The following is a 23,675-nucleotide window of genomic DNA, read 5'->3' as shown; positions in this document are numbered from 1 at the left end:
TGTCAGGCTCACGTATTAGGGAGTAAATCAGGTCAGTTTTGATTTCACGGGTCTATAAGTTTTGGTCTGCATCGAGGTCAGCGGGAAAGAATAACCTCTGGACCGTCACTGGAATGCCTGAGCACGTTACTATGGAAACATTCACATTTCATTTCCAATGTAAAACAAGCACGTCTAGAGCTTAGCCGAGCAGATTGGCTCGACCACAAAGCGGACATTATGCGAGGATTGATTTCATCCGGTTTAATTTCACCCCTCTCCCCTGTCTTTGTTTCTCACGCTCACCTTCCTGCACGTTTTCAGCCACCTCCACCTTTTCATGATTGATCGTACACCCCATTTGTTCTTCGTCGCCCGACCGATCGTCCTGTTCCAGAAAGCAAGGAAAGAGAGTGTAGCTGTTATAGTTTGTTTTCATCTCATGTTCAAAAACTCTTTCACCTTGAGCAAACAGTCTCAGCGCTGTCAGAACGTTTTGCACGTAAAAGAAGCTGAGAACTCCAAATGTCACAGCACAAGTAGGTGGTCTCGTCTGGCACTACAAACACACATTTGTCTTTTTATCAACTTCAAATGCATTTATACTGAGCCAATGATATTTTCTATTCCTTAAAGGAATATTCAAAGTTCAGTACAAGTTAAGCTCAATAAACAACATTTGTGGCATAATGCTGATTACCACAAAAATACATTTCGACTTGTCTCTCCTTTGGGTTACAATGACACACTAACAATAGAGTGCATTAGAGCCCGTCCCCATTTTCAGCGCCACTGGTTCCGAAATTATTATTTTTCATTCATTCTTCATTAAAGAATTATAAGCCATAAACCAAATCAACCAGCTACGAAGTGAATCAAAAACGTATTTGAAAATCAGACAAAAAGACAAAGGTACAAGACTGCGTACTTAACGGCTTTTTATTGAGGGAAAGAACTACAATCCCATCAAGCATTGCAAACTACATAATCGAAACTACACTACTTATTTACAAATGTTGATTATATGTATAAAAACAAAATAAGTTTACTGCAAAATATGCATGCATATATATCAAACATTTCATTTGAGAGCGTAGGGAGATCGACTCGATTACATCATTTGCAGTGCTTAATGGGGGTGGGCGGGGCTTAAAAGCTATTTTGGAGCGTGTTTTTTTCTCGGCTCTGATTGGTGGAATTTTCTGTACAGCATCACGGGTAATGTAGTTTTTCACCACGATTTCTGCTATTTAAAAAATAAGCTGAAATAATCCAGGCTGACGTCTTCAGCAGAAGCAAATGCCATGCATGAACAACCTCGTAACTCACAGTATGTATGTCTTTAATGGTTTAAAAGTTATCCTTCAAAAGCAATTTCCTTATGGAGAAAATGAAATGAGTTTTTACCAGACTGTTGCACTCTATAGAAGAGAATTGGGCCAATATGAAAACGTTAAAATACTCACTGTATACTCAACAGTATAGACACAATACATAAACAATTTACTGAAAACAATTGTGAAAAATCACTTATTTACCTTTTATGTGTAAACTTATATTCAGCTTTACAACTTTGTTGCAAGACGACAGAACGCCATAAACCCTAAAACCCCAAAACGACCGTAAAAATTATTTTACAGCTCAAATAATACACAACTTTTAACAGAATAATTAATCTAAGTGCTGCTTTTATAAAAATATAAGCTTCTTATATATACCTTTAAGTCCTCCAAAAAAAGTAAATGCATCTCTTTGATTGAGCTTGTATTGAACCTTGAATATTCTGACATAAACAATATGCGTGTTTTTGTAAGTAATATGTGATTTTACTGTGGGAAAAACCCTTACTAAGCTTTTATATGTAAACATATCCAGATTCACAACTTTGTTGCCATGATGACAGAACACCATAAACCCCCAAAACAACAGTAAAAACGGAGATTTATATAGGTTTACTGCTCAAATAATACACACGTTTTAACTGAAAAATGAATCTAAGTACTTTTTCTGCTTTTATGTAATGCTTTGTATGCTTTTCATGTTTTATATGCTACAAATGTTATTAACTGTTAACCTGGAATTGTCAACCATTTTGTTCAGTTTAGTTTTGGTTTCAGTTTGTTTTCATTTGTTCTGATTCACGTCACTCATCATCCTTTGTTACCGTCATTATTAGTTCATCCGTGTCAGCTGTGTTAGTTAAAACATCTTGAGTTTGTGTGTAAGTAGGTCACCTAATCCTGCACTCTTTGTCCGGTATCGTTAACACTGTGGTGTGTGTTTGTGTTCTCTGTATGGATCGCTACCTGTTGGATTATTATAAGGAAAGTTACCTGTTTGAATCTTCATCTTCTGTGTCTACGTCTTCCTATCTGCACGCACCCGTTACAGGAAAATTCTCATTAAGAGATTATTTACTATGTTTATAGCCGTTTTCCTCTTCGTGACCATTGGCTGATCCTCTCATGTTGCTAATTTCAGGTTTTACAATACTTGTAGGAACATTTAGTCCCCACAACATAGACAAAAAACCCCACCTCCGCCAACACACTGGTTTTGATGTAAATTCAAGCCTTTTAAAATGAACTAAATCCCTGGTGGATTCTGAATGCATGTACAGTATATTTTCCATATGCAGCAGCACGAATGTAAAGTTCCATTCATTTTTCCACAAATATGACTCTTTCTTTTTGACCACTCGCAAAGCATTTACCATACGATACGCATGAAGGCAACAGTGTTTCATTGAGTTTGGAGACACTTTTACAGGGTAATCTTGTGAATTTCAATACTCTCCTCACACACACACACACACACACACACACACACACACACACACACACACACACACACACACACACACACACACACACACACACACACACACACACACACACACACACACACACACACACACACACTTAGGCCTACATGTAAGTTAGCTTTACTGTGAAAGCAGCCACATTCATTCAGACTATAGAAACACTATAGCCAGGAGATTCATGTTACTGATAAAGCTGTACACTTAATAGACAACAATGCTTTACATACATTACTTATACAGTATGTGCTGTTATGATGTTTTAATGTTCAACAAGCATGCATAGGCCTACACCATGCAGTAAAATGCAGCTTTTATTATTCCACCAGCTAGTAAAATTATTACACAGACTATAATAGCAGATTATTCTCTCTCTCTCTCTCTGTCTACCTGTCTCTCTCTCTCTCTCTCTCTCTCTTATTTTACAGGCTGTTCTCTCTGAGCAAAGCTCTTTAGTCAGGCTGTAATGTGCCTCTGTTCAGCTTATACTGGTTCTGCTGGGTAATGAGACTTTCGCTCATCCGCCGAACGCTTCCGCTCTCTTTCTGTGTGAATGAGCAGGACAGTCTGAGACTCGTGTGCTCAGTAAATGTTACCATCTCAGCCCTAATGAGGAGACCACAAGAGATGTGCAGCTTAGCTTTAAAGCTGTGTTCACACTACCAGCAGCACAATACTTTCAATAGAGAGCTGGCTATTTCTGGGAACACGAGTGACTGTGACTGTTGGTGTCAGGATAGGATAGGATGTCCAGCGACGTGGCAAAGTTGAGATATGTTTATCTCTGTGCCAATGAAGAGCAATTTTCGGGATCGACAACCAATAGGAGTGAAGTCAGTGGAGCGCACGTAACCTGTCACTATCCCGTAGTAGAATGTCGAGACAAGATGGAGGAGAAGTTCATTTTAGTGGTTAGCAACTTTCCTGTAATTTATGATATGTCTCTGTGTTGATAAAGTGGTGTTCTCTCTGCTGATTCGGAGCCTGAATGGTTTCATAAAGCCAGATATACTGGCATTCATCTTTAATATTAAAGGGATCACCTAAAAAATGAAAATTCTGTCATTGATTACTCATCCTCGCGTCGTTCCAAACCTGTAAGACCTTCGTTCATCTTCAGAACACAAATGAAGATCTTTTTGATTAAATCTGAGCGATTTCTGTCCATCCATTGATAGCTACGCAACTACCACTTTGACGCTTTAAAAAGTTCATAAAGAGATTGTAAAATGAATGACTTGAGTGATTTAGTCCAAATTTTCTGAAGAGACTCGATGTCTTTATATGATTAACAGATGAACAGAATTTAGACTTAATGACACACGGGTAATTAACGGCATAATATATATATATATATATATATATATATATATATATATATATATATATATATATATATATATATAATACTGTATATATATATATATATATATATATATATATACGTATATATACGTATATAATATTTAATATATTTAATTATATATAACTATTAGACAAAAACTTTTTTTTAATACTTAAAGTAGCATACTTAAAATAAAATAAATTAAAGCTAAATAGGAAAAAATAATGCAATTACAAAAAGCACGTAACGAAATGACTAAAACTGAAAATAACATGCATTTCAAGCCTATGTCCTACTTTTTTTAATATCTAAAATGCTGTCTAGGAAGGCGGCTCAGAAGGTTTTGCAACGAAGCTGTAGTGTCGTTCCTATAAAATGTTGTCATGTTTCAAGATCATGTTACGGAAATGACTTATCCAGTTATCAAAGGCATTGCTGACGTATCAGTTTGAGAGAGATCGTGGGAATGAATCTATGGAGGTTGGCTCACACTGTTCTGCCCTTCATCATGCTTGATTCCATCACGGTATGTGTGTGTGATCGTGATGGCTAGAGCACCTGAGGGGTTCACACACCCCGACCGTCACAAACGATTACACAAACACAAGAAGATGCGAGATCAGACAAGCACAGAGACGTACCAAATCAAAGAGCATCTGACTCACAAACCATCAAACTGACACATGTATTTCACACTCTCTCATCTCTCCTTTGCAACCCAGAATGCCCCGTCTGATCAGTTTCACCAGGCTTTAAAAATCCTCACTGCTTTCTTTTACTGTTAGAGTCATTTGCGGCGTTCCATATTCAGATGTTTACAGACATGTGGCTTTGCTCCGGGACGGGAATTCAGCGAGCGCGAGCACAGAGAGGACACTTATGGCTTTAGATTCAGGTTCAGGATCATCAATAAATTAACTCACTGTGCTATTTTTGTATGCTAAGATTTTAGTCATGTATATCATTGAGATACTATTGTAATTTTGGTTACACTTTACAGATAATATTTCATAAAGATAATTTTATAAAGTATTTAACATTAGTAATGCACTGTGAACTAAAATGAACAAACAATGAACATGTCATTTTATTAAGTAACATTAATAAAGATTCAGTTTTAGATTTAGTTAACTAAGAACCCTGACTTAGATGAATATGATTGAGTTAAAGGGATAGTTCACCCAAAATATTATTAAAAATTAAAATATATTTTTGAAGAAATCCGAAAGGTTTCTAAACCATCCATAGGCAGCAACGTCATAACTTTCAAGGCCCAGAAAGGTAGTAAAGACGTTTTTTGATCCCCATGAGGAAAACGGCTTAGAAATCATAACAAGTTATGTTTTTTGAACATGTATAAATACAGAAAGTTTTCTGTGATGAGAAGGTTTAGGGGACAGAATATAAAGTTTGTACAGTATAAAAACCCTTTTGTCTATGGAAAAGCATAAAACATAGAAACCAAACGTGTGTGTGTGTGTTTAAGAGACTCTTTGATAATCTGGTGAAAGTTCAGTCAGCCTTTCATTATAGTTAAACTCTTGACAGGAGATGTATAATCAAAGCATCAGATGTCTGATGTTTCCCTCAACAGGCAGCACAGCACACAGCGCTGACATTAGTTTGTGAACTCGCTGAACTGAACTCCTCCGTGCCACTTGTCTCTAAAGCTCAGTGTAAGATGCTATTCAGGTGTGAGTGGTGGAAAATCACTGGCTTGACATTGACTTCTCAGGATCTCTTACTCTCAAACGTTTTTTTTTTTTTCTGGCTCTCCCACCCTCCCTTGCTTCTTCTCGTCCTCTCTTTGAGTCTCTTTCTTTCGCTGGCGTGGTGGGAAACGCTTGGTTTTATTTGTATATCTTAAGGCAGGTTTTTCAGGTGGGGCAGGATAAAAGAGGGTGTGTGTCTGACACACTTAGCTCTGGGGAATCACTAATGAAAAGTAGAAAAGCTGCTAACTGAAATACATTTTTCAAGTCTAGATCATTTTAGTCAGTATGTTCATATGGTTGATTCTAATGAACTGGCTCTGATACTCCCATATTTATGTAGTGATATAAAATATTTAGTAAAATATAGTGTTTATGCCTTTTTGTGCCTGATTCAGGTTTATTATGTAATGCAATTCATTCATTATTTTCATTCACATACATATAATAAATTCATAAATTACAGATTATAGCAGAATAGATGTAATATTATCAAATGTATATTATAAAACGCATAAATGTATAATAATTAAAAAATGTATATATATATAAATAATGTAAATATAGGATGTAAACCAGAATATATATAATATTATACATAATATTCTTAAATGTACAGTATATTATATAAATGTACAATGTGTGTGTGTGTATGTCAGAATACACTTTTTTTAAACTTTACAAATGATGTCTTAACCCTGGTGAGGTCACATAGTGATGTCATAGATTTCTAAGAACTAATCCTTTTAACGCATCTAAATAAGTTAAGTAATTGTAAGTTATACCATATTCAACTTTTTTTTTTATGTCCGTTTAATATAATGTAAGTTGAAATGACTTATACAGCCAAGTTGATTGTACTTCACAATTTAAGGCAGCAACTGAACGTTTATCTTTTAAAATATTTTTTTTTTTTTACAGTTTACATTCACATCACTAGATGTATCCCACAATCCCCTATCACACACTGCCAAAGCACATGGTAGCATTTCCCTTGCCCTTTTACCCAACCTCTCAATGCTGGACCTTGTAAGGTCATGTGTGTGTGTGTGTGTGTGTACCTGGGCAGTAGAAAGGGCACATTGGCAGCGTCGGGCAGAACCAGTGGAAACTTCCTGTTTTAGCGAGGAGGGCATTCGACACTGCACCCATTCACCCCCTCTCTCAACCTCTCCGGCTGCTCCATTCACCCTCCCTCGCGTCGAGGCTCTATCAGATAGATAGTCAGAAGGGGTCAAAGGAAGTCACATGATTAATTGCAGAAAATGACACTGTCATTTTTAAATAATCTATTCAGTATATCAAGAAAATGCTTGATCGTTAATCTTTGGCCTTTCCCTTAATAAGTCTATAGGATTCTTTCGCTTACTTTATTTGCTAAACACGCACTACATGAAAGGTAATATCCCAAAAAGCATAATAGGGGCACTATTATGCTCTTTGGGATATTACCTTTCATGTAGTGTGTAATATGGACTGTATATGTAAAAGCTCTGCACATTTTTAAAGACTTATTGTCTCCTAAAAGAAAGAAGCGATTCTGAACTGCCTGAGACGAGTCGTCAGTAATTCCTGTTTTACTTCCTGCTTGAACCTACGTAGGTTTGTAAAAAATTTGCATAATGCCAACCTATGGTCTTCATTGGCTGCCCGTAAACAACATCTGCTTTGACCCGCCTTCAGATCTCATCTACAGTGTAAGACAAACTTAATAAAATTGTACCACTTAGAAACATCATGCTCAATTCGTGCTTTTGACAGTGGTTCAGTTTGATCAGATGCTTCTTCCAATTAAATGTTTCATAATTGGACTCAGACTCAAATTGATATAGTAAAACCAACGTCATCTTTACAGTGTGTCAAGTGCTGAGGAAGCTTCTGGAGCTGAAATTACGACATAATGATGGGCGTTTAGTTTCTGACATACACTGTAAGTGATAAACCAATCACAACAGACTGGGCCGTTTGACCAATCAGAGTAGAGTAGACCAATCACAACAGACTGAACCGTTTGACCAATCAGAGCAGAGTAGACCAATCACCACAGACTGGACTATCTGACCAATCAGAGCAGAGTTGACCAGTCACAACCGAATGAGCCATCTGACCAATCAGAGCAGAGTAGACCAATCACAACAGAATGAGCCATCTGACCAATCAAAGCAGAGTAGGCTCTCGGAAAGGAGGGGTTTAGAGAATACTTAATTAAACCATTTCAGACATTGTGAGAAAAAAGTGGATGCTGCAATGTGGAAAACTTAATTGTTTTTGGACTTTGGACGCATGTAAACCTATTGTAGGAGACCCTCTGAAACAAAATTAGGAACCTTTAAAACAGCATAATAGGGGCACTTTAAACCCCACCCAATAGGAATAGTCACGAATGCCTTCACGAATATGTAAATGATGTAAAATTTTACACAGTGAAAGAATTGATTGTATTGTGGAATTATGCAATAATGGAGTCATGCTATGATGCAACACTGGAGTGACATCGTTTTTCAGTGGCTTGACCTTTTTAATAGGTTGTTAAACTGAAGTGTCAAGCGTATTTTTTTATGAGAAAGAACGCGATCATCCCTGCTGTGCGGGCTGTTAGCGAAATCATGGAAAAGTTGGTTCAGCTTTTACAGTTCGGAAAAGTTGATTAGGTCTCATAAAGTCTCTTGTGTACGAGGGTTTGCGGGCAGAAGAGCGTTCGCCTCGTTCTCCTCCTCCATTGACACGGGATCAATTTTCCTGCAGCAGCACTAAATCAAACCCTCCGCTTTAAGAGATAGACAAGAGATCCGTCAAGACGAGCGGCGCGTGAGTCAGGGAGCGCTGGGAGTGTGAGGGGGAGAGACTCACAAGGACACCTTTATCAGCAGTGCGTGTGTGTGTGTGTATGCGATGTCTAAAAAGTGCACAGAGAGGTATTAACTGTCTCGCAGCGCAGGACTCTGAGAGCTGGCATGCAGTTTGGTGTTTACTGAGCAAATACAGACACGCACACACACTCAAACTAGCGCAGTGCTCAGCTGGACTCGCTGGCCGCTCACAGCCACAGCGCAGCAGGCATGAGTCATCATCATCGGCACAGCAACAGTGGCTGCGGGACTGTGCTGGAATGGCAGAATTCTGCTAGATATGATTAAGACGATCAGATTCTGTTAAAGGGATAGTTCACCAAAATATGAAAATTAGCCCATGATTTTCTCACCCTCAAGTCACCCTAGGTGTATATGACATTCTTCTTTGAGACGAATACAATCGGAGTTATATTAAAAAATGTCCTGGCTCTTCTAAGCTTTATAATAGCAGTGAATGGTTGTTTTGAAGTCCATAAAAGTGCATCTATCCATCATAAAAGTGCATCTATCCATCATAAAAGTGATCCACACGGCTCCGGCCGCCCAGATATCACATATACGTCTGCAAGATGTCTGTTAAAGATCACTTCATCTGGAAAGCATCTGCTGTTTACTAACATCTGATAGACATCTTTAAGATGTCAGTTTAACATACATTCTAAATCATTACATCTTAAAGACATTTCCTTAACGTCTATTTGACATCTGACAGGAAACGTCCTATAGACGCATTGTAGATGAGCAAACACTCTAAAAAATACATCTTCCGGATGTAAACGCACATCAAATAGACGTCTCCGTGATGTACGTGTGCTATCTGGGGGGGAGTTAATAAAAAATATTCATATTTGACATGTTACAAAGTAAAATTCTAGCTTCCGTCTAAACGGACATACGCAGTCTACTTACGCCTAAAGTGCAACTTATGCAATTTGTGACGTCAGAAGTAGCGTAGTGCGTCATGGCGTAGCGTGAATATCAGCAATTCGTCGCATTACTCGCATATGTTGCGCTTTACACTTAAGTGTAATCCATGTTCGTGGATGCTAGTTATTTTACTTTATAAAGTTTTAAATATAGATATTTTTCTTACACAAACGCATCGCTTCGCTTCAGAAGGCCTTTATTAACCCCCCAGAGCAGTGTGGAGCAGTTTTATGATGGATAGATGCACTTTTATGATGGATAGATGCGCTTTTATGATGGATATGCACTTTTGTGATGGATAGATGCACTTTTATGATGGATAGATGCACTTTTGTGATGGATAGATGCACTTTTATGATGGATAGATGCACTTTTATGATGGATAGATGCACTTCATGATGGATAGATGCACTTCATGATGGATAGATGCACTTTTGTGATGGATAGATGCACTTTTATGATGGATAGATGCACTTTTGTGATGGATAGATGCACTTTTGTGATGGATAGATGCACTTTTATGATGGATAGATGCACTTTTGTGATGGATAGATGCACTTTTATGATGGATAGATGCACTTCATGATGGATAGATGCACTTTATGATGGATAGATGCACTTTTATGATGGATAGATGCACTTCATGATGGATAGATGCACTTTTATGATGGATAGATGCACTTTTATGATGGATAGATGTACTTTTGTGATGGATAGATGCACTTTTATGATGGATAGATGCACTTTTGTGATGGATAGATGCACTTTTATGATGGATAGATGCACTTTTGTGATGGATAGATGCACTTTTATGATGGATAGAGGCACTTTATGATGGATAGATGCACTTTTATGATGGATAGATGCACTTTTGTGATGGATAGATGCACTTTTATGATGGATAGAGGCACTTTATGATGGATAGATGCACTTTTGTGATGGATAGATGCACTTTTATGATGGATAGATGCACTTTTATGATGGATAGATGCACTTTTGTGATGATAGATGCACTTTTATGATGGATTGATGCACTTTTGTGATGGATAGATGCACTTTTATGATGGATAGAGGCACTTTATGATGGATAGATGCACTTTTGTGATGGATAGATGCACTTTTATGATGGATAGAGGCACTTTATGATGGATAGATGCACTTTTGTGATGGATAGATGCACTTTTATGATGGATTGATGCACTTTTGTGATGGATAGATGCACTTTTGTGATGATAGATGCACTTTTATGATGGATAGATGCACTTTTGTAATGATAGATGCACTTTTATGATGGATAGATGCATTTTTATGATGGATAGATGCACTTTTATGATAGATAGATGCACTTTATGATGGATAGATGCACTTTTGTGATGGATAGATGCACTTTTATGATGGATTGATGCACTTCATGATGGATAGATGCACTTTTATGATGGATAGATGCACTTTTGTGATGGATAGATGCACTTTTATGATGGATTGATGCACTTCATGATGGATAGATGCACTTTTATGATGGATAGATGCACTTTTGTGATGGATAGATGCATTTTTATGATGGATAGATGCACTTTTACGATGGATAGATGCACTTTTGTGATGGATAGATGCACTTTTATCATGGATAGATGCACTTTTATGATGGATAGATGCACTTTTGTGATGGATAGATGCACTTTTATCATGGATAGATGCACTTTTATGATGGATAGATGCACTTTTATGGACTTAAAAACAGAAACAACCATTCACTGCAATTATAAAGCTTGGAAGAGCCAGGACATTTTTTATTATAACTCTGATTGTATTCGTCTGAAAGAAGAATGTCATAAACACCTAGGATGGTTTGACGGTGAGTAAATCATGGGCTAATTTTAATTTTTTGGGTGAACTATCCCTTTAAGGCTTGTAAAAACAAATGAATGTTCTTCTATGTTTGGAACAGCATACTTTTGGTAACACGTTATTTTTTACAGTGTCCTTGTTACATAGTAACAGTAAAGTACGCATAATTACATGCAACTAACCCCAAATCAAACCCTATTCCCAACCCACACCCCATAGTAAGTACATGTTGTTAATATTCATATTACTCAGTACTTAAATGTATAATCACACTATAACAAGGACATCTTAAAATAAAGCATAACAAATGTCTTTAAAATGTCATATAACATTTTGCAATAATATAATATAACTGTTAATGTATATCTTATGTGTACAGAAGTGCAGAATTTTACTCAGTCTGTCGTTTTATTATGGACTTCTCCAGCAAGGAAATCAAATTTATTCTCTAGTTAAACTTGGGCCCTCTGAGTGTGCTAATCTCTCTCTCTGAGCTCATATAAATGGATGATAAACCTCAGTGCGGGGACAGATGGAGGGAAGGCTTTGACTTTCTTTAATAATTCATCTCACGCTTATAAGAGCTAGCCTCTATAAAAGCTTCTGAGGTCGCCGCAGTCACAGGGTCAAACCACAACCTGTTTATGACTGTGAGAGACTGAGAATGAATCTCCTGAAAAGCATAAGCTGCAAACTTTGAATGAGACATTTTAGTGGGTGTTTCTTCAACTACAGGCACAGCTTGATTTTATGCAATCTAACAGATTTCAACAGGACTAAAAATAAACAAATAAATAAATAAAATAAAATGTTGGTTTCTCAACTGATTTCTTAACTATAATTACTACAAATAAAACATATAAATATATACAAAAAATATATAAATAATAATATATCAAAAAGAAATAAAAACTAAACAGACATTAGAACAAAGGTAGTAGACAAAATAGTAATAAAATAAAAGCGACTTTCAATGTTAAATTATGAAAATCTATCATATGTTTATCATCAACTATAATGATCTAAAAATAAAACATCCCAAACATTAAAACTGAATCATAAAAGATTTCAACATTTGTACAACATTATAACATTATTTGTATAATTTTTGCTCAAACAACCACTTAAAATACTAAAAATGTTTTTTTATTTCAAATGTAATATTTAATAATGCATACTTTTGTTTACATAACATGTTAACTACGAAATTGGCCGTAGCAAGAATATAAAAAAAATAATAATAATAATTTCCAGTATTTGACATTCTGACGGAAATCATAATGACTTTCATAACAAAAACGTCAGAATTCTCCTTTAAATCTATTTATTTCCAAGGCTTAACAGTATTTCTAGACAAATTAGGTAAATGAGAGTGTGAAAAGTATTTTGAAGAGAGTTTACTTTCTAAAAATCCACAGGGCCCATATATTGCCGCTCTCTCCTGGTGGGCACACAGACGCTCTGAATATATGATTATTAATGCTTTGCTCCTGGTGCTGTTTATGTTTGCTTCTTACGGTGTTTCGCAGGCTCTCTATTTCAGGAAAGATAAATGAGAGCTCATCAGTGTATAGCGCACACAAACACAAACGCACCTCAAACACGCTCGCACACATCGGCTCTCAGCGCTCTGTTGTTGCGCATCGACTTGACAAAATGTTACAATTACCGCAGGCTACTGCCAGCTGTGTTTTACTGTGGGATTTGAATCTCATTAAAGGTGAGCGTGGTAATTTTTTCCTCATTAAAGTTTAACAAATAAATTAGGGGTAATTTTGGAAAAATATGTTTTTAAACCCATTATTCAACATATTTAAATTATTTAATTGATCTTTTGTTAATGCATCTTACTACTGAATGCAAATTATGTTATTTCCCACAAACCTCTGCCAGAGTTTAGGCAGGTGTGTGTGTGTCATTCTGGGATTATTGTAATGTGAATGCATTCCAGCTATCTAATTGCAGTGCAGAACAGCTATAGCTGTGTTGGTGTGCTGGGAATAAATGAGCTCAGGGCGTCTACAGACTGACAGAAGCACCATGTGAACGTGTGTTTGTGTCTGAGAGAGAGAGATACTGAGAGAGACAGAGAGAAACAAAGAGAGACACAGGGTGAGAGAGAGCCCATACATCTTAGCATCCTTTCTGCTCTGTGATAACGAGGTGAAAGTGTGTGTGAAAGATTGATGATGGATCTGTGTGAGTACAGGAGAATGAAAGATAACAAAACCTGTGAAAGGTAGCCTCATTTAGGATACTGGGCTAAAACTGGATCTGTTTACAAATGGTCAATCGATATGTTATTTTTGGTGAGTGTCTATCTATTATAGCTCATCTATATCTATATATCTATATCTATATATATCTATATCTATATATACTTAAATTTAAAAATTATATTTATAAAAATATATTTTATATTTTAGTTCAAATGTATATATACATATACATATATATATATTTTTTTTTTTTGCATAATACAAAAATAAAACAATATTTGAAATGAATTATGATCAAATTAATCAATATGAAACAAATAATTCGACCTTTATAACCTTGAATTTATATGCACAATATTGCTGCTATAAAATTAAAATGTTATATAATAATTACCTATATAATTTAAAATAATTAATAAAAAAATAAGAATTATTTTATAATATAATTAAATAATTTTATTAATATATGTATATAAATATAATATAATTATTTAATTTTCTAATTTTATTATGTAAGAAATGTTTTATATTTTCGATGCACAAAATGTAAGCAAAAATATTTTTTATACATAATTACAAAATTTCTTTGAACATTGAACGGAATGAAAAAAAAAAAAAGATTAAAAAAATTTAGATAGCAATTTCTTCTTCATTCTGTAATCCTATTTTAATTTAATTTTTTTATTATAATAAAAAAGCCAATTGGACATAGCGCACAAGGGTTTGAAATCTAGGATTTGAAGGTGCTCTCCAGTGACAGCTCTGGTGATATATTGGTCGACCACTACTTTCTGGCATTACGAAAGTCATCATGTTTGATATTTACTCCCATCGCTGTCACTATGATTACAGTCATTATTAATAGCTATCGTAACAATAGAAAAGGGGCTTGAGTTATTTATCCATACACACAGTATTGGAGATGCTCCTGTAGGCTGTTGGTAAATGTAATTGTCAAACCCAAACCCTGACTCAGTGAAGCTTTGGTCAATGATATGTGTAGCTGTTGTTAGACCTCTCAACACACAGCTCACGATCACAAATAGTATGTGCTTTGAACCGGCCCTGTGGACGTACGGATGTGTAGATGCCATGGTCGATTGTGTTCCAGAACAGAGAAAGAGGAGAAGAAAGCAGAAAACAGGCTTGTAGAAAATGGACCGCAAAATAGCTGCAGAGGTTTTTCAGGGAACTAAACCAGGAGTCACCGAACCTTAATTTGCCTCACATTTACCGCTCTCCATTTCCTTTTTTTCCACTTATGACCCCATTTCTCCTATCTATACCCCTGCATAATGGAGTTCAGGCCCGATGGCATCATGGCAGGAAAACCAGCTCGAGCTTTTATATCAAGGTTTTCTATTACCGAAGTCCTGACGTGTCTGCAGGAACTGGAGTGGACACTATATCATTAGCTATATATGTATGAAGAGACTAGGATTCCCAGAAAAGCTCTCAGCGTTTGGAAACGGCTCTGCCACACACTCGCCTGATGCGGCTCTGTGTGGAGTTTTAGCAATTTAATTGAGCTAGTGAGTGTGTAAAGAGAGAATTCATTTCATTATTCATTGTAATTAATTCTTTCATTAGACACAAGACATGCCTGGCGCCCATAAACTGGGAAACACACATTTCTAACACCCAAATAAAATGCATAACTTCTATAAAAATGTAATGAAATAGTTCATGCAAAAATCTAGGGCTGCCCCTGTCCAAAGATTGTCCTAGTCAACTGGTAGTCAATCATTGAAGCCATTATAGTCCAGGCGTTTTAAGCCAAAATGGGGGTCAACCGTGAACAAATTGCAACAGAAGCAAACTCAACTGATTTTGTATCCTCAGTATGTCCTGAGTAAGGGAAAAAAAGCCCAGAAGAATCCCATTAGGGGAAAGTTCAGAAAAAGCCTATTCATACGCATATTCATTATTTTTCTCACATGAATAGGGTAAAAAATGTAACCTTTAGATATCACCATGAAAATTACTGAGTTGATTACTTATATCAAGACAAACAAAAAATGTATTACAAGTTTTTTGAAATTTTTTGTTAACATGGACAAACGGTGCATAATCTAATTACGTATGTGCTAATTTGCATAAATACCACAACATATCTAAACATTGGGTATAGCCACGTAAAAATGTCTTGTTGAATCTTGTTGACACATAACAGTAAAATACTTAATGTTAAGGTCTGAATGGAATCCATTTAGGCTACCCATAGAGGCAGGAAGAAGTACTTTAAACCAGCCTTTATTCATTTTTAAGAGATGGGGTTTGGGGCTGGGTCCGTGGGACTGTTTCTGGGGGACGAGTCTGAGGGAAGAACAGGAGACAATGGTGAGTAGAATGCAGAAGACAAAAAGGTAGGTAAAATAAAAAGTGAATCCCCAGAAATAGTCCCACGGTCCCAGCCCCAAACCCCATCTCTGCAATAATAATTAATAAAGGCTGGTTTAAAGTACTTCTTCCTGCCTCTGTGTATTAATGCTCATGGGTAGCCTAAATGGGTTCCATTCAGACCTTAACATTTAGTCTTTTACTGTTATGTGTCAACAAGATTCAACAAGACATTTTCTCCTGGCTATACCCAATGTTTAGATCTGTTGTGGTTGTCCATGTTAACAAACAATTAAAAAAAACTTGTAATACATTTTTTGTTTGTCTTGATATAAGTAATCAACTTAGTAATTTTCATGGTGATATCTAAAGGTTACATTTTTTACCCTATTCATGTGAGAAAAATAATGAATAGGCGTATGAATAGGCTATATTTGGGTCTTTTTCGGAACTTTCCCCGAATGTGATTCTTCTGGGCTTTTTTTCCTTACTCAGGACATATTGAGGATACAAAATCAGTTGAGTTTGCTTCTGTTGCAATTTGTTCACCCTTTTTTCTTAAAACGCCTGGACTATTAGCCATTTTTTTGGATTCGGTGAATTGTTCACGTTGCTCTTTTCCATACAATGAAATTTGGCTGAGACGGGTGCTGTCAAGCTTCAAAAATGACAAAAAGCACCATGAAAGTAATAAATCTAATCAATAATATGTTTTACAAAGATGCAGTGGAATGAAAAAAAAAAAAGAAAGTCATACAGGTTTGGAATTGAGAGAATCTTCATTTTTGAGTGAACTAAGAATAAAAGTGTGCACAACCTGAACTCATGCAAAGACACGGTTTTGGTTTCCATTTGAATTGATATGCTGATAAGGCGATGCATGGTGCTTTATTCTAGGAATCTTTGAAACAGTCTTAAATACTGTACATAAAACTCTGGGGAAATTCCGCTGAAACAGTGCTCAAACGAATGAGAGTGGGTGTGTATAAACGAGAGCGAAAAAGGCTGAGAGTGAGAGAGAGAGAGAGAGAGAGAGAGAGAGAGAGAGAGAGAGAGAGAGAGAGAGAGAGAGAGAGAGAGAGAGAGAGAGAGAGAGAGAGAGAGAGAGAGAGAGAGAGAGAGAGAGAGAGAGAGAGAGAGAGAGAGAGAGAGAGAGAGAGAGAGAGTATGTGGGTGGCTGTAGGTTTGAATAATGATTTTGGAGAAATGAACAGTGCTGTTCCCTTTTTAAATGTTAAATTGCATGCAGAAACTTGATGAAACCTATAGTGAAACTAGAGCTAGAAGTATCTAATTTAACTACTAAAGAACATCTCAAACAGGAATAGTCCATTTACAATTAATTACTCACCCTCATCATTAGAAACATGCTTCAGGAGACTTTCTTTTTCCTAAAAGTAAGTTTAGCAGATGACGCTCCTTTCCATACAATGTTAGACAGACAGACAGACAGACAGACAGACAGACAGACAGACAGACAGACAGATAGATAGATAGATAGATAGATAGATTCACCACTGACCTGTAAGGCTGACCTTTAACTTTTGAACTCTATTGAGCAGATTGAGGGAAGGGTCAACACAGCTCAGCAAGATTCCACTTTCACTGCCTCAGGCCTTCAGCAGAACCTTTCACATGTCTCGGGTTTGTTTGATGTGGTGAGATGGTGTTTGTTCACTGCTTTTGTTATAGGGTGGAAGAAGTTCAGGATTTTAGGAGCACTCTTAAATAGGATACACACCCCAAAATAGCACAGCTCGCGGGATGCAACTTACGTCAGACTGCAATAGAATATGAAGTTAGCAAGTTGCTAAGCATTAACACAAAGTATAAAAATACATATGCGCAAATATTAAAAAACTCTTTTGGAAAGCATATTTAATACTTGGCTCACCTTTGTCCACCATCATGGATGCTTTTTTCCCCAAACTGAGTTTCGCAATACATTGTTTTATCTGCTTAAAATGCAGTGCTATATGAGGTATCTTGTATCAAATAAGTTAATTTAAAATGAAGATTATTTTTACTGTTTAGCATTTAGCATTTTTATAAAGAGGTACAAATTCACAAGATCAATTACAATTATTTTATTTTACTGACAGCCATAGTTTTAAAAAGTAAGAAATCAAAATATCACAAAGTAAATAGTCTCAAGATAATATTTTAATAATTTGCTTTAGCTTCAGTACAGTGACAATACAAAAGAAATTTAGAAAACGACATGTGATGTTTTAATATTTTTCTCACACCTTCCTACAAAGTTACTCTAATTAAACATCTAATATTTGAAATGACAGGATGCTGTGTGAAAACTTTCACGGGTTAAAGCTAATCTGTGCAGGGTGGAAGATCTCCAGGAGCAGAATAAAGTGCCCCTGCTGTGGAGAATTTAAGCTAAGATTTTAATGATATTGTCTGGTGCCAAACTTTCCCTCTTATGGCAATCTGTTGAATTATGGTCTTCACAAGGCTTTTAATGGCAAGTCTTTACATTTATATTTCCATTTATCCAAAGCGTCTTACATTGCATTGAAGGTCTACATTTTATCAGTTCATGCCTTCCCTAGGAAATCGAACCAATGACCTTGGTGTTGCTAGTGCTATGCTCTACTGTTTGAGCCACTGTTTCACCCTGTTCTTCTTCTCTTTCTCAGGCCGAGTTCTCAGCGGCGGCGGTGTTGCATCAGGCCCGGCGGGATCAGGTTGCGGACACGTGTCGCGCCCACAGCGCGTCCAGCCGCAAGCGCCACGTCCTGACCCCCAGCGACCTCAAGCACCTAGTGGTGGACGAGGAGCACGAGCTCATCTACTGCTACGTGCCGAAAGTGGCCTGCACCAACTGGAAGCGGGTCATGATGGTGCTGAGCAGTCGGGGCAAGTACAGCGACCCAATGGAGATTCCGTCCAACGAGGCCCACATCCCCTCCAACCTCAAGACCCTCAACCAGTATAGCATCCCCGATATCAACCACCGGCTCAAGAACTACCTCAAGTTCCTCTTCGTGCGCGAGCCCTTCGAGCGGTTGGTGTCGGCCTACCGCAACAAGTTCACGCTCCGCTACAACACCTCGTTCCACAAACGCTACGGGACAAAGATCGTGCGCCGGTACCGCAAAAACGCCACGGCCGAGGCGCTGCAGAGCGGTGCCGACGTCAAGTTCCAGGAGTTCGCCGATTACCTGGTGGACCCGGGCACTCAGAGAGAAGCTCCGCTCAACGAACACTGGCAGACAGTCTACTCGCTCTGCCACCCCTGCCACATCCACTACGACCTGGTGGGCAAGTACGAGACTCTGGAGGAGGACGCCAACTACGTGCTCAAGCTGGCAGGGGTGGGCGACTCATTGCACTTCCCGTCGTACGCCAAATCCACCCGTACCACCGACCAAATGGCGGCCATGTTTTTCAACAACATCAGCTCCCAGCAGCAAAGCCAACTCTACCAACTCTACAAACTGGACTTTCTTATGTTCAACTACTCCATTCCCAGCTACCTAAAACTGCAGTAAACACAGATACGCAGTTGCGCACACGTTCCGAGCTCGTTCAACAAGGTTGATCAATGGGAGAACGGCCATGGCTGAAAGACACAGGCGGGGGAATCAACCAAGCACCTAAATGTAAAATTGTATTTAAATCCGCTGGGATGGTTGCATTATTTCGAAACCACCAAGGAGCTGTCGGTCAACTGCAAAAGCGTAAAGTGGACCACTCAAAAGTGGTCTTTTGAAACTGAAGTCCTGATGTATTCGCCTATTGAATTGTACATTATCAGTGTAAAGGCTCCTGTTCCCAATCATCAAAAGCAATATGACATATTCTGAGCTGTACCAGCTCAACTGGTTTATCTATTAATATACTCTGCCAGCCATCACCATTATCGAAGCTTCACTGAAAGGAGCGGCTAGACTAATAATAAGACTTGAGATACAATCAGACTCCAGTTCCCCACTTCTAATTTCGTGTTCCCTTTGGAAGTTCCCTCTCTTTTCTCCCATACTCAGACGGCCTTTGTGTGCTTGTATTTATACGGTGCATATTTGAAGATGCACGCTAAAATAAGAATGACAAAAAAAGAGGCATTGAATGATGCCTTTTTGTAGGGGCGTGTACATTTGTGAGTGACCGCAGGGGCTCCGCCCACTGGGTCAGTCAGGGAGCATCTGTAGCAGTCGGGAGGTCAGAGGTCACTGCGAGTTGGCCTCAAGCACACTGTTCCCACAACCCCTCCTCCCTTGGTTGGTCTTCGGTAAATGTAAGGATTTTGGGTGTTTTGTTTTATTTTGTATTTGTTTATGACGGAAAAGGTTGCTGCGAGCAGCACGCTATAATATTATTTGAATTACTGTGTGAAATAGAGATGAGAAAGTATTTGTTTCCAGGAAAGGAAATCAGCTTAGCGCTAGAGGTTTAATTGTTATAATTTGTTCATATTTCTTCTTGCCTCATGTGCAGAACAGTTGCTGGGATACCTCGCTGGTTGTTTTATGACGGGTGTACGGAAACGGGCAGGACTTTGTTTTCTGAGCTGTTCTCATGGGAAGTTTCACACAGTTGTGTGCGTTTGAGAGAGAGAGAGAGAATGCAGGCAAATCTGTTCCATCCATTAGATGATTTAAACGTCTTTCTCAATTTGAGAAGGTTAAAGGAACACCCTTTAATTTAGCAAGCTGTCTTGTATGACCATGATTTGCTTTGATGCTGCACAAAAATGTTAAAAATTGCTTATTTATGTGCACGATGGCCACAAGTGGGTGTGTCTCAGTGCTTTATCTCAATGTCTTTCTACCAAATCTTGACTCTGGCTGGCAAAGGTAATGGATAAAAGGCTTCTTTCAGCTTTCTCTCTCCCCGCATCTCTCTACTTTTTAGGAAAAGTCCTGGGTTTATTTGGCCTGAATAAGTGAGCAGGATTTTTTTAAGTCCTGTAGAGCAGGGTCTTTAATGAAGACCACACACACACACACATTTGTGGCAGCCTCTTAGTGATGCAGTGTGTAAAACGTGGCAAAAAAAAAAGCAAAGGAAAAGAAAAAAATCTGACAAACCCAAGCTACATTATCAACTTCTCTTTTTCCCCTCTCAATTCACTCTATTTCTGCTGCTGTTCCTTTCTCACGCTAAATCTTATCCCTAAGCTTCCTCATCATTCAGAAAACAGTAAAACCATTCATGGATTTGTCAAAGTCATAATTACAAAACTCATTTCTTGTCATCTAGTAATTATGCTAACTGATTGTCTGGTTAGGACAAAAACTCAGATTGACATGCAAGAGATTCGAGTAGATAAATTTAGCGTATTATCCTTCACAAAAGATACAAAAACCCTTTGTGTAGTTCTAGTAGTTCTTAGAATGCCTGTTCACATCTCATCTAACCTCTTCGCCAGAGCAGGAAATGAATCCTCAAGTCTGAACTTCTTTTTTGAATCATCAGCTCAGAAAACAAAGTGTGGTTTCGCAGTTTTTCAAAACTGTTTATTTCATTTGTTCTGTAACAACAAACACGGTACAGCCTCATTAGCGCCCACACGACAGCCACGCTAATACATGCATTAGCGCCCACATTAGCAGGCACAGTGCCTTTCAAACTGTCACTCTATCACATGTAGTACAGCACACTCTCATAGCATGCAACTTGCATTTTTAGAAATAAAAAAAAACAAAAAACAAACATGATTTGCTTGATTTATGATTCATGCATCCAGCTGAGGACATTCCCAGACTGAGGTTTTATCATATTTAGCTAACTTAGCTAATTTTCACACTTACAGAACAGCTAGGCTTACCATGCACACATGCTCACGTGGCTTACCTGTTTCTCTACAGTATGTGCCTGTTTAATAATCAATGTATACATTGGTTCAATGTTTCCGTATTTGTTTCCAGTGAGCATCACTTTCTTCTCAAACATTTTCTTAAATTCATCCACAGTCTAATTTATTTATTTATTCCTCCTCGGTATTCAGGATGGACTCTGGTGGGTCACGGGTCGGACCCTCGCACTGTAAATGGGAAAAATACAAACCAAGTGAACTGTCAGATCAATGCGCTCCCTGGAGAACGCGCTCACACTGTCTCTCTATCTCTTTTTCTCTCCTGTTTTCTCAATAAAGCTGAAACTGAACCCCTTAGTGGCCAATTTGTCACTGTCTCTGTCTCCACATAATCATTAAACTCAAGTGAAAATGTTGTCACTTGTTAAAGGGATCTTTTTAACACAGCTGTTCCTCCTCATTTGGCGTGGTTTCCGGCGTTTTATGCTAAGACGATCTATTGGAAAACATCAAATCTTTCTTTGAACCCTGCACCACACGGCCCTTCTTACAGTTTCTTATAGGGGATTTGTTCAATTACAAAGTTCCTTAAATCCCAAAAACTTAATGAGACTTATACAAAATAAGTTGAATGTAAACCCTCACCTTTGGATAAACAACTTTTAAGTTTGTCTGTGAGCTTATAGTGCAGTTTAAAGCCATTTATGGCTCCTGTAGCTCAACTGGTTGAATTTGTTGCCAGAAATGCCAAGGTTCAGCTTTATGCCTGAAAAAGTAAACATGGGAACAAATAAGAATGCACCAATTTATCGGCCAATAAAAGCAATTATTTTCACTATCTAGCCGATTGTTTAAAAACAGCCGTTGATCAGGGCCGATTATATCCTATCGATCAAAAGGGGGTGGAAAAATGTGTCGGACTGCATCTCATACTGTGTATGAAGAAAATTGCTGTGTCCCAATTCAGACACTGTATCATTCAAAGGCCGATTGCGTCACCGCGGCGCGACGAAGGATGTCCCAATTCAACTCCTTCAAATGCAGCCTACAAATGTGTCCTTCTTTCCCCGCGCCATGAAAGATAAAAGGACACCGGCCTATTATTTTGGTATGAACATTTCAGATAAACCCTTCGATAAATGTCATTTAAAAACAAACTGAGCTGTGGTTGGTTGCTGTTGTTGTTGATCAACAATAGGGTATTGATTGCGATACTTTTTAGGCACTGACCGAATTGCCTCGGTACCATCGAGTATCAAAAAATGTCTTGTCGTTCAGTACCAAATTAAAGGATAATTCCTCTGAAGCGGTCAAAGGCGATTCTAAACGAGTCAAAAAGTCGAGACAGGACCCATCGTCAAAATTTCTGTGTCCACCACTCGAGTTCATCCAAAACAACCCAGAAAAGAGACCCAAGTGCTAAATACCGGAATTATCCTTTAAGATACCTAGAGGGTAAATCTTGTCAACATCAGTGAGCCAATAAGCATGCAGCATGATTGGCTGTGGCGAGGCTTCAAGGAAAAACACTAGTTTACGCTGGTTACGCTCGGAGACGTGGCTCACACGTGAGGCTGTAGTGTAGTCCCAACCCTCATAGGTGGAAAAGATCAAAAGTGTGGCTACATTTCACCAGGCTCGATATCAACAGCGCACGGTGCAATTTTTGGGACAAGATAACTGCTGCCAAGGCTGGCAACACGACAAATCTGAAGCGTGCATGGAATAAACTTAAGAGCAGAAAGTTGCTCCGTCTTTGACTGCAAGAAGAACTGGAGCGCGTCACAAATGAACTGAAACTCAGCGTATCGGCTACTTGCCTCACATACATGAGAAATAGGCATATCGCTTGAAAT

General features: G+C 38.0%; 1 protein-coding gene across 4 annotated transcripts in view; it reads left to right on the top strand.

The window, feature by feature from the left end:
* chst11 (carbohydrate (chondroitin 4) sulfotransferase 11) overlaps positions 1 to 22,188 on the top strand; it is a 44,735-nt gene extending 22,547 nt beyond the window's left edge. For all 4 annotated transcript variants that reach the window (XM_081364403.1, XM_081364404.1, XM_081364405.1 and 1 more), the window contains one exon: positions 18,698 to 22,188. In XM_081364403.1, coding sequence (XP_081220529.1) covers positions 18,698 to 19,552 — 855 coding nt within the window. In that variant the 3' untranslated portion in view covers positions 19,553 to 22,188. The remainder of the gene's footprint in view (positions 1 to 18,697) is intronic.
* Positions 22,189 to 23,675: the final 1,487 nt, after the last annotated feature.

Source organism: Scardinius erythrophthalmus (assembly GCF_964197995.2).
Source record: "Scardinius erythrophthalmus genome assembly, chromosome: 4".
Taxonomy (NCBI): Eukaryota; Metazoa; Chordata; class Actinopteri; order Cypriniformes; family Leuciscidae; genus Scardinius; species Scardinius erythrophthalmus.
Note: the sequence above shows the minus strand (reverse complement) of the source record. Positions and strands in the feature narration are given on the sequence as shown.